General features: G+C 39.8%; 1 protein-coding gene across 6 annotated transcripts in view; it reads left to right on the top strand.

Moving 5' to 3' along the window:
* Positions 1 to 12896, top strand: part of LOC124254735 (atrial natriuretic peptide receptor 1-like) — a 733848-nt gene that overhangs the window by 704040 nt on the left and 16912 nt on the right. For all 6 annotated transcript variants that reach the window (XM_046688579.1, XM_046688578.1, XM_046688581.1 and 3 more), the window contains 7 exons: positions 1397 to 1523; positions 2273 to 2371; positions 2805 to 2882; positions 6520 to 6624; positions 6918 to 6989; positions 7366 to 7531; positions 11847 to 12002. In XM_046688579.1, coding sequence (XP_046544535.1) covers positions 1397 to 1523; positions 2273 to 2371; positions 2805 to 2882; positions 6520 to 6624; positions 6918 to 6989; positions 7366 to 7531; positions 11847 to 12002 — 803 coding nt within the window. The remainder of the gene's footprint in view (positions 1 to 1396; positions 1524 to 2272; positions 2372 to 2804; positions 2883 to 6519; positions 6625 to 6917; positions 6990 to 7365; positions 7532 to 11846; positions 12003 to 12896) is intronic.

The raw sequence follows: 12896 nt of genomic DNA on the forward strand, positions 1-12896 counted from the left end.
ATGAATATGTTCTCTGTTGTAATCATTTTGAATAAATTATATTCAAGAGGCATAACATTTGTAAGTGTCCATAATTTTTCATATTTTGCTGTGATTTGTATGTGACTTTCCTGGTGAATATTATTAATTTTTTGTTCCTATCTTTCATTGGCAAATTCATTTGGTTTGTTTATTTGTTTACTCGTTACTCCTTTACTTTGGACGTGGAAAGACCAGATCCCTATTCCTCGAAACAAACTTAAACTTTTACTCAAATTTCAATCTGAGTTTGACAATTTGAAACGGCTGAATTTTTAACTGAGCTGCATTTTTAAAATATAAAAGCCCAAACAACTTAAGTATTCTATTCACCAAACTCAAATTGTCTACTATGATTGAGTTTAATATCGATTTCGATTTTGGAAATGCGTTTTCTCAAATTTGACTTAAGTCAAACCTCAGACTAACGTCAGTCGTATTGTGTACTTGTCGCGTGTTGGGGTTCATGACAAAGGGTGTCTATATGAGGTGGACAAATGAGGTCTATTTGGGGTGGACAAAGTGGGTCTATATGGGATGGACAAAGGGGGTCTATATGGGGTGCAAAAAGGAAGTCTATATGGGGAACACAAAGGGGGTCTATATGGGGTGAACAAAGGGGGTCTATATGGGCTGCAAAAAGGAAGTTTATATGGGGAACACAAAAGGGGTCTATATGGGGTGGACAAAGGAGGTATATATGGGGTGGACAAATGGGGTCTATATGGGCTGCAAAGAGGAAGTCAATATGGGGTACACAAAGGGGGTCTATATCAGGTGGACAAAGGGGATCTATATGGAGGGATAAAGGGGCTCTATATGGGGTGGACAAAGGGGGCCTATATGGGTGGATAAAGGGCTCTATATGGGGTGGACAAAGGGGGCCTATATGGGTGGATAAAGGGCTCTATATGGGGTGGACAAAAGGGGGTCTATATTGGGTGGACAAAGGGTGTCTATAAGGGATGGACAAAGGGGGCTATATGGGGTGGACAAAGGAGGTTCCCAATACTGAATCTTCTCCCCCTGTGAAACATCCAGACTGACCCACTGCTACCATCTGTTCTAAAGACACTGATTTATCCCAGGTGTCTGTAATTAAATACATAAGCTACTAGGAAGTTGTTTTAAATGACGTTGTATTTAATATATGTCATGACAAACTACCCACAGTCTTTTGAAAGCTGGTGCATACAATTACATGGTCATTGTTTGTAGAGGCTAAGAATGAAGTTTCACAGGAACAGGATTCGTATTCAGGCACCTCTCTTACCTTTGTGTTAGGAGACGTGCCAGAGGAGCTGACAACAAGGTCAGTGATCCATTTCCTCTGCTGAAACTATGGCTGATTACACGAAACTAACTCTCTCGTTAACAGACATATAAAACTAGAAGCGGAACTTGCCGAAATGAACTGGAGAGTGCGTTGGGAAGATATCATTTTTGGATCGCCGGAAAAGAATCGGAAATTGGAACGTCACGGAAGCCGAATGAGCTTGAACAGGGTATGTAATTGGTGAAAGGATTTAAACAAAATTAGTTGAATTGATTATGACCAGACGATTTAGTTGTTTCCTCTCGTAAACATCATTCAACAAGCAGTATGGAGAAAGGGGATGACTTTTCCTGATTAAGGTAACGATATAAGCGTGTTATTGTCTGTATGTTAATCTGTTATGTCCGGTGTCTGTCTGACAGGTCAGATGAGTTACAATCAGATCCGATAGGAGTGCGTCAGGATCAATACCTTATGCAGCGATGTATTAATGAGAATCGTGTTGAAACCAGTGAATGAAATAACATGATACAGTTGTAATTATTGGATAGTTTCGTCACACAAGAAACCGTCAATATGAATTATAGATTGATAGTTTGTAACAGAATATCGGGGCGGTTTCTTTTTATTGTGGACTTCTGTGGAACTTGTAGTGTACTTAGACTAATTCTGGAATGTATCGTTATTTGAGAACATTTTCTTTACTTCGTCACTTCTATGGTACAACATATCTTCTTGAAGTTGAAACCTTCGCGAGGAAGTGAACGTTTTAGCCTGATGGCTATCCCACCGACACCTAATTCACCAATTGTACAGTCATGTCTGTCCTCTCTTGTACACAGGCAGTGCACACACAGCTTAATTCCCGGTACAAATATGTTCTAAACCATCATTTTTATTATTATTGTTCATTTGGTTTTGCTTTTGTCGCTGTTTTATTATTCATATTATTCTTCGCATATTCTCATATATTTTCAGAGAATGTCTTACAATAGTTCGTGTTCGGGTGACACAATTGCTGCTCACCTGAGTGATGGTGCCAATCGACAACTCTTCACAAAAACAGGATACTATAAGGTAAGACGGAACACCCTGAACTGGATTACATCAATCTCCTCACACACGCGATGGTCAAAGTGTAATTGGTCTTCAGCAACCCATGCTTGTCACAAGAAGCGTCTAGCAAGATCAGGTTTTCACACTGACTTGGTTGATGTCCGCGATGGTATTTCCCACATACATTCTTTGTTAGAAATTTAGATTTTTGGGAAAAAAGGGCCAATATTTGTGTATTCGTGACATTTAATACTTCTTTACAAAGACTCTTCTTTACTCCTCTTTTGTATTTCTGAGAAAGACAAACAATAATACATTGATGCTTTTTCCCCGGAAATAACAGACTGGAATATCAACAAGGCCACTTGATCTCAATTTGTTGGCAGTTCAGTCTAGAAATGATTTCACTTTTATTTGTTACTGATGAAAGTAAGGTGTACATGTCTTCTTTCAGGGCGCCATTGTTGCTGTCAAACAGATACCCAAATCAAGCATAACAATTACTAAAACACTCTTACTGGAGGTGAAGCGGGTAGGTGGCATATTTTCTTGGAAAGTTTCGCCTTCTCTTTCTCTTGATATTTGCACAGTAAGAAAATAATTGTACTTAGATTTTATTACTAGCATATGTACATGACGGGTGCCACTGGCGAATGAGGATGTGGTCACCTTTACTCAAACACCTAGTGTCATCAATCATTTTCAGAGGCCGCCTCCGTGGTGTAGTGGTTAGAGCGTCCGCCCGGAGAGCGGAAGGTCGCGGGTTCAATCCCCGGCCGCGTCATATCAAAAGACGTTAAAATATGGTACTTGTTGGTCCCTGCCTGGCGCTCGGCATTAATGGGTACAACAAGGACTGGTCGGCTCGGAGTCAGTATAATGTCTCTGAGTGGGGTATTCATGCTTCACTGCGGCATGTTATCTCAGTGGGCTAGCACTATAAAACCAGCTTCAGTCTGGGCTAGTACAAGCAGCCACACCTACACATACACACGCGTGCACGTCGTCATATGAGCGAAATATTCTCAAGCACGACGTTAAACCCAATTTCACCTCACCTCACCTCATTTTCAGTGATCGATTGAAATAATTTTCTGGGCTGTATTTTTTTTAACACCTAATAAGATCTGCTCATGTGTTATATATATTTGATTGTTTATTACATACAACTGATTGATTGTTATGTATATGCGATAGTCTGTTAAAGCTCCAAATACACAGTGACCTTTCTTATATTTTACTGACCTTTGTTTCAATTTCTCACTTTTTGAGGTACAATCGAGCATGCTCCCCTTGCTGAAATTTCCAAAAGTGTGGTAAAATTTTCACTCAGAAAAAGTTGATCAATGAAGGTTACACCATTACAGGGCTCAGTAAAGCTTTGAAAACATTTTCCGGTAGACATCAAAATTTGATGCATCATTGTCAAAAGTAGTGATTCTTGTGATGTAGTTGAAATTGTAAAAGAGATATATCATGTATGTGCAGAAAGGTTGGTCCCTCTTATTTACATTGAAGGCAAGTAACCCACTTTGTGAAAACAGGGTGATCTGCCCTAACCCTGTATTCATAGTAATGCAATATCATTAAGAAATCGTACGGATTAATCAATCAATACAGGCTTCAGGTTTAATCCATCAACAGAATCATGTTTCTCTCAATTTTGGGGTTATTAATATGACTAATGGAAGTGTGTCTTTAACAGAATAGATTTGCCTCGGAGCATAAAAGTGAAAGCATGTCATTTTTATGATTCGCAATGTACATTTCAACCGACTCCGAAACGATATTGACAAGGAGACTCTGTTTGCTGATATTGGTGGTCGGATATTCTAACTTATTTGCCGGTACACGGACCACCCCCTGCTCTTGAAGACCCCAGTCATTATATTCGGGTCTCTGTAATTTACCCCAAAATACACGCTAAATGGATTCTACAGGATGTTGCATATTACATGCCATTTACATCTGATCAACTTCTTCCGTTGTGATATATATAGCAACTTGATTAATACACATATATTACATGGAGATGACATATCACATACATAAGTGCACGCTTGGCAAGTGACATGAATTATACACATTTATCTGTGAAGATAATTACCTAGTATCCGTTTCAAATTTGTTGAGGTAAAAAAGATATCGGTCTGCGATTACGAAACACATATATGAGTAAAAGAATGTATTTATCACCATCGTGTATAAACAACGCTGACGAACGTGTTACATCAACACATACATGTTTACACCAGGCGAGATGAAGGAGACAGGTGCGATGTACATATCAATCAATCAGGTGAATAAACGTCATCAGTGAGATTATTTACACAAGTTTACACCACGGCTCACTATTCTTGGGAGGAGAACAGGAAGAGTTCGGTGTGATTGCAGAGAACAAGAAAGAATCTAAGAATGCAGGTTCTCGGTACAAGTACACACGTTGTCAATTTCAATCAGGAAAGATAATTACATCTGTCAAGAAAGCTAGCGTAATCACTTGGCGTTAGATGGCGAGCTTCACTTTAAAGTTGCTGACGAGGTTTCAAGTGTAGATCATCTATATCTCCGTAATTTGTGTCCTTGTTAAGTGCAGTGGGTGGGTTTGGTCAGTGTCAAGCCACTGATACCCTGCTTTGTGTGGTCAGCGTCAAGTCACTGATAACCTGCTTTGTGTGTGGTCAGCGTCAAGCCACTGATAACCTGCTTTATGTGGTCAGCGTCCGGCCACTGATAACCTGCTTTGTGTGGTCAGCGTCAAGCCACTGATCAACTTGTGTGGTCAACTTGTCTTTACTAATCGTATACAAGAAACATCTGGCATTGGAGAGATTAATGGATTGGGAGAGTGACACACTGGCTAGTTTAGGTGGTGGGTACAAGTTATACGGCGATGAATCATTTCAGATTCAAGATAGCACAGAGACTCTACATTCTTAAACTGATGCACATAATAGTCCAAATAGCGTTGATTTATGATAATTTATGCGTTTAACAAATGGACGTGATTAAAAAGACGAGATTTGTTTGGAATCATGGCGAACTGAAAGAGTATGTTTGATCTGTACTAACCAAACACCCGAGTGGTTAGTTACCATTGCATTATTAATGTTACATCAAGGTTTAAGAGAGTTTAAGACCGGTTCATAGTACTAGAGATGTAGTTAGAGTGCCATGACATGAGTGTAATGGGGTGGAGAGAGTGTGACAAGAGAGTTTAAGACTGGTTCATAGTACTAGAGATGTAGTTAGAGTGCCATGGCGTGAGTGTAATGGGTGGAGAGAGCGTGACAAGAGAATTTAAGACTGATTCATAGTACTAGAGATGTAGTTAGAGTGCCATGGCATGAATGTAATGGGTGGAGAGAGCGTGACAAGAGAGTTTAAGACTGCTTCATAGTACTACAGATGTAGTTAGAGTGCCATGGCATGAGCGTAATGGGTGGAGAGGCTGTGACAAGACACAACTACATCTATTAAAGTACATGTACTGTGAACGTGTTTTAAACTCTCTTTAACATTGATGTCATTATCATTATCATAAGATATTTATATAGCGCACATATCCAGGCAACTAGTGCATGCTCAAGGCGCTGGTTTTTGTCCCCTCGATCATTGGATGTCAATCTCAACGTCACATTGTATTATCAATCCCAACTCCCTGGGGAGTATACAACTCTTGCAGCCACAAGGCGCACCGAGTTATTGTGGCTTTCTCATCCTAACGAGGTAACATAAAGAATGTAATTGTTTGTGCACTGATCATTCAATAGGAAACACCATTAAAATAACTCATTTAGCGTAGTATGGGCATAGTTCACGGTCTGTGCGGGGCGGTGGGGTAGCCTAATGGTTGTAGCGTTGGCTCGTCACGCCGAAGACCCGGGTTCGAATCCCCACATGGGTACAATGTGTGAAGGCCATTTCTGGTGTCCCCCGCCGTGATGTTGCTGGAAAATTGCTAAAAGCGGCGTAAAACCAAGCTCAGTCAGTCATGGTCCGTGCGTGTTGAGTACATCTTCATCTATCTGGCTCTGATGACGTCATATATGCGTCATCGGGTTATTTGTATGACATCTGTCAGACTGAGGTAATATTGTTACATTAAACCATTAAACGTTATTTATCATGTGTCTTTTTGTGTTAATCATGAACATATATACTTGCAGATTAAGGATTTACAAAATGACCACACCGTCCGATTCATTGGCGCCTGCATTGACCCACCAAATAAGTGTGTACTGACAGAATACTGTCCCAAGGGCAGTCTTCAGGTATGTAGTATGAAATGACCGGTATACTTTTCTGTTCAGAGGGTTTGGGTCCAAGGTGCCTCAAACAGTATATATGCAGAGTAACAGCGGGCCGTAGATCCGACTGCCATATTTATTCTGATTGTGTTTTTTCAGCCATATATACCCTCGCTCGAGGTTCTTTCTGAAGATAGTTTTGCTACACAACCTACACCGTGAAATAACCAGACCACTAACTTTAATGCCCATAATGGTGAGGGGATAGAGCTATTTGAAGATGCACTTGTGTGTAATACTCTCTTCTTTGTTTCCAGGATGTTTTAGAAAATGAACAAATCAAATTAGACTGGATGTTTCGATATTCCATCATGCAAGACATCGTCAGGGTGAGTCTTTTAAACATTAATGAACAACAGTAGAGTTACTGTCTAATTACTTACAGATTGTTTGGTACATAATGAGTCGTACCTACCAAATGTAAACTCAAGGACCGAAGTTTGATTCTCCTGATGGACTGATGTCACATGTTGCTTGCATATTCTGCTGGCGGCTTAAAACAATACTCACTGACTGGTGTATACATATATATATATATGTGGATTACATATCAAATAAGATTTATAAAAGTTAAAAATTATGATGTAAGATAACATGATGATGTTGATGATGATGTTGTTGATGATGATGATGATGATGATGATGACGATGGTGATGATGATGATGATGGTGGTGGTGGTTATGATAATGATGATTCTCTTCCAGGGTATGGCGTATCTTCATAGCAGTGAAATCCATTCCCATGGCAACATGAAAAGCACCAACTGCGTTGTGGACAGTCGTTTTGTAGTTAAAATCACAGATTTTGGTATTCACTCATTCCGAGGGACACAGGAAGACGTGGAAGGGGGCACATATGCTTATTACAGAAGTAAGTAAAGCTATATACAGATCTGTTGCCAACGGAATCAACTAGGTAAAACTGTCAATACACAGTTGGTTATGCAAATGGTTATAGTGGGGGAAACTTGGGTTTAATTCCCCATATTAGGACGATATGTAAGAGGAGGTGAATTTCACTGTGGGTTTTTGCCGCAATGTTACTAAAACCCTCACTCACTCTTTATTTCGATTCCCTACAATATGTCAAACCTGCTTTTAGTGATTCATTTGATGGTTTTGCCGCGGTGGCTGTGCAGTCTAGGCGTCTGACTTTGTGTGCTGGCGATTAGGTGCCTGACTCTGAGGGTGTGGGTTCGAATCCCGGATGGGACTCAACCCAAAAAGTATTAGAATCTGTACTTTACTAAGAAAGTGTAATCCCAAATATAATATATGTTGCATAATGATACTATGAAACCGACATCAGACTAGTAGCCACACACACACTCTCTCTAGGCCAGAGGATAATGTTTCCCTATTATCCCCAGAAATAGATTCCACATATATGGATGTATAAATACAAATCAATGATCACACTGATGTATGCGAAAGGTGTATGGGAAAGAGTACTTTCCATACATACTTCAGAAAAGAGGCTTGGTTTCCGACTGAAAAGAAATAACACAGGGTTTAGGCACATTCTTTCCAAACCACAGCTTTGAAAATTACTTAATTATTGATAACAGTGTTGATTTATTGTGATCCAAGAAGTTCGACAAACTGGCTTAAGGAGCAGCTAATTATCTCATAAAGTGAATCCCATGTCAAGCCACATTGCTATGAGACATGGTGGTGTATGTTTTAAGAAATAATGTCAGTTAACGTTACGAAAGCGAAATTCAGAGTTCGAAACACAACCACATGAAGAATACATTCTGAGAGAACGTTACACTGATGCACACATTCCTCTCATACCATCTGGATGGTGAAGTAGTGGAGAGGTGGCATGGCGTGCTCTACAAACATTAAATTACTTGTCTGTTCCTCAAAACAATGTCCTGTATTGATGTTTAACTATGAGTCCCCAATCCTGGAGAGAAGTCTTCACAAATAGTTACGGTAATCCCAGTTGACACTCTGCCGGTACAACTCTCTCCTCTTTCTCATTAGATTCCAGCGAAAGTTAAAGGAAACACTCTTTTTACCGTTAGATGTCACCATTGATTTCCCATTGCCGTACGCAGTTAAACTAGGTTGGAACCGTTCTCCGTAAATAAATGTAATTGGATTTTCAAGGAATTGACATTTCAGTTAATGTTGTAGACTCGAAAGTTAAGACATTTCTTCAAGATTTGCTACGTTTACAGAAGTCCTTAACCATTAGTTGTTGTCTGTTTAACATGATTTAGCTGTGTATGTGAAGTAAACATACACTAGTATGTTAATGTATGCAGCAGTTGCTATAAACTGGTGTTATTCGTACAAACTTTAATCGAAACGGATTTAGAGGAAACACGTTTTCGAGGGACGTGCGTATTAAGTGTTTGCTTATGAACTTAAAAAATGACTTATGACATCAAAATGCTAGACATAATCGTACTGTTGTTAGACATTTCCAGGTTTTGACTTTAAAAATTACGATAATATAGAATTCGCAAAGTTATCTGTGGCGTCAATGCCTGTTCACTCATGGTAAATTAGGCGGTGGAGAAAGTGTTTGTTTGGAAAGCTACTGTATGTCACCATAGACATTACTGAGAACTAAACAGATTTGTTCATTTGAAACTATCTTCTGACATGTATCTTACAGCTGATATGATGGTGCACCAAGTGAAGAACGTTCATGAAATATCCGTTTGAACTGTCTCAAAGAAAATGAATTGTTGATGTTTAAAACTCCAATCATTCGCTTTCTCTTCTGGCGATTAAAGGATCAAAAGGAATTTATTGAAAATATCCACTCACTGTGTTTCTGATCTTACGTTTTTTTCTATGTATTATACTATTTAAGTATTGATTACTTTGGAACTGCCAGCCGCTTTTTCTTGTAAAGACAATGTTCTCGTCACTGTTTTAAGTCGATTTCTGTGATATTTCGGATGAACCTATGGACAGATATATGGCGTATGTATGTATACGTAATGTCCTGAGATACTTTTGTAACTGTTGCCCTAGTCTTTGATTTATCATCATTTGGGTGGCATTACGAAGGCCCCTGCATCGATCGCCTACATCGGCATTTATTGGTATCATTTAGAGGCGCAGAACGTTGCATCATATATTTTCATGAAGACCTTTAAGAACCTTTAACCCTATCAATCAAGGTGTAAAGTAACAACAGCCCCCTCATTGAATCAGTTGATTTGATAGTTCCGAACAACATATACTGCAAAATCCAGAAGAATATAACGTCATACTGACTACTTTCTTGAGAGTCATACTGACTGCTGACCCCCAAAATCTAAATGTGTAGTTAAATCCCTTTATATTCTGGAGGTAAAGGCTGGCGATGAGCTATAACAGGTTGCTTTGCTCAAGGGGCTTATGTTACAGAAATGGTAACTGTCTGGGATCTGTATTAGTTAGAGTAAGCCTCTCACATCAAACTGACACACCATGCTGTATATTAAAGACTGTTGAAAATAACACAAGACACACGTGACTGTTACACGGATACACATACGACCTCTATATGCTGCTTTCTGGAAGGACATTAATCCAGCCTAACCACAAATGGCCTTGGTATCTTCCGTTAAACATCTAATGGCACACTTTTGTCGCATCTCCAAATGTAATACTCTCTTGCCCCAAATTCAGTGATGCCCTTCATGCAAAATGAAGAAATGTATTTCTCACTCAAAGTGACCAAATAAATCTAGTAGTTCCCACAAACTTAACATGTGGAAATTACTAAAGATCCGTTTGGACTTAAACTGTATGTTTCAGTAGTAATGTAAGGGTTGTGGATTACCTCTGCCACAATATCGAGATAGAAAGAGACAAAACCGTCAGCTAGCCAGAGAATATGTAAACTCTGCCACCAAGACAAGAAGTACATCTCCTTGTACACATGACGTATATAGAAAGATGTACATATAGCATTAATCTTCACTAACTCCTGTGTGATATATCACTATTGTATCAACATTGTGTGATCACTCAGCTTATGCCGTACAGACAACTTTATGTGTCATGTATAAAGATCGTAATGAGTAATATTTGAATGCACAATGTATACTGGTACTGTATGTATATTTACTTGTGGAGTACCATTATACTTTGTCCCAAATGTTGCTAGTTTGTGTCCTGCTCAATCAGGATCTTCTGTAAAGGGTAAAATACTTGCGATACACCAGCGCCCTGGTTCAATTCCACATTGAGGTTCAGTGTGTGAAAGTCATTCGTGGTGTTCCATTTCAGTGAAACCTGAGTGGTCAAAACATTCTCTTGTCGCGCGGAACTCCCGCGTTCGACACCCCACATGGCTACAGTGTGTGAAATTTATTTCTGCTGCCCCCCCGACCCGCAATTGCTTGGACAATGCACTTGCTACAAGCGGCATATATTTATACTCACTCACTCTCCAGTCACATTTTTAAGCATGCGATAACTCAGACTCTTTGACCGTAAAGCCTCAGTTTAGAGGTATTTTAGAAGGTGTCAAGACAACAATGAGTTGTCTTACTACCACGAGTTCACTTTGACTCTATCGTGTGCATCTCACATACCTTTTCGGAAATATGTATTCTTGGCTGTTTCCTGTTTTCCTGGGAGCGATATCGTTGACAACTATGTCCTGGAATAGACATGGCATGCTGGTCTCCTATGTCTGGAGAATGTAAAGATCATTGCATTGTATCTGTGTGTGCGTGCGTGTGTCTGTGTGTGTACACGTGCGTATGCGTGTGTTTGTGTGTGTGCATGCGTGTGTGTGTGTGTGTACACGTGTGTATGCGTGTGTGTGTGTGTGCGTGTGTGTGATTACTTCACAAATGAAAGTCCTGTAATTCCTGGTGTCTCCTGCTGTGTGTATTGTTGACGATCATGCTTGCTCACTGCACATAACAACAGTAGTTGGTGAGTGACCTGGGTTTCATGCCGCTGGGTTTCGTGCAACGTTGATGTGGGAGGCAAGCCGAAAATAGTGTATGTTTTAAACGTTTACCGCTTCCTTGAAATCAACGTCACGGTATCCAATCATGATCACCGCGATTATTGGATTCAAACCAGTCACCTAAGGGAGGCAATTTAGCTCATCAAATTGCTGTACCAATTCGACCACCATACGTTCCGATAGAGATTTGAATACACGTACAATTTCTACAAACTCCTCTGCTACACGTCATGATACATCTCTATTCCAGGCAAGTTGTGGACGGCCCCAGAGCTGCTGCGACTACACCATCGACCTCCTGAAGGCAACATCAAGGGAGACGTCTACAGCTTCGGCATTATCTGCCAGGAAATCGTGTATAGAAGTGGCGTCTTCTTCCTCGCCAACGCGGACTACAGCCCAGAAGGTAAGTAACGATGGTAGAGATCATGGGTTATGACAGAAACCACCTCGTGTCCAATCAATAGCTGACGTGACAGGGCAACGCAGTTAAAATGTGATGGAGTCGATAACCAAATAGCTGTGCCTAACCGAACATCGAAAACAGGACACCCAACTCCTGTTAGTGTGGTGATAACATTTTGTTTTGAAACACAACTTGTACCTTAAAGTTAATTCATCCATGGATTAAGTTGCAAAACGGGGTTGATATGTCAAATGTATTTAATATGACATAGTTTTTATGTCATGTTAATATGTCCATTAAATATGCTTCATCAATAAGTACAATCATTATGGAAAATATTCGTCCAATGTCAGAAACCAACATTCACACGATATTGTGACAGATGTACTAAAACATGTTAGCGGTAAAAAATGAAACATACAGCTTTATGGATGACAACTTCTGATTTATTGGATAGAGCGACGTTTCGATGTAGATTCTTACACCATTCTCAAGCAAAAAGTGATATTAGCGGTGCAACTCTGGCAAGCATGTGTTAAGATTTACCCAGAACAATAGGTTTGATTGTTTTTGCATCTTGAGTATCCTCACATTTACAAAATTCAGAACCTGACAGTTGCATTAATTCCTTTTTTCATCCAGCCGTATCTATTTTCAAATGGAAAACATATTTGATCAACTTCCGTCAGTCAAGAGAACAGCATCACTTAAGCTACCCGTGAAAAAAAATTCATGTCAAAAATAATAAACCCTCTTGGAATGAGTACTTACGCTCACAGCACTTACCTCCTCCCTAACGGAACAGATGTAACTCTTGTGTTCCCATTGATCACATAAGGAGAGGTCTTTTTGTCTACAGGGGTTGAAATTGATTGCGACGGGAAAGATCGTATC

Source organism: Haliotis rubra, unplaced genomic scaffold, assembly GCF_003918875.1.
Source record: "Haliotis rubra isolate DU_JTF1 unplaced genomic scaffold, ASM391887v1 Scf58, whole genome shotgun sequence".
NCBI lineage: Eukaryota > Metazoa > Mollusca > Gastropoda > Lepetellida > Haliotidae > Haliotis > Haliotis rubra.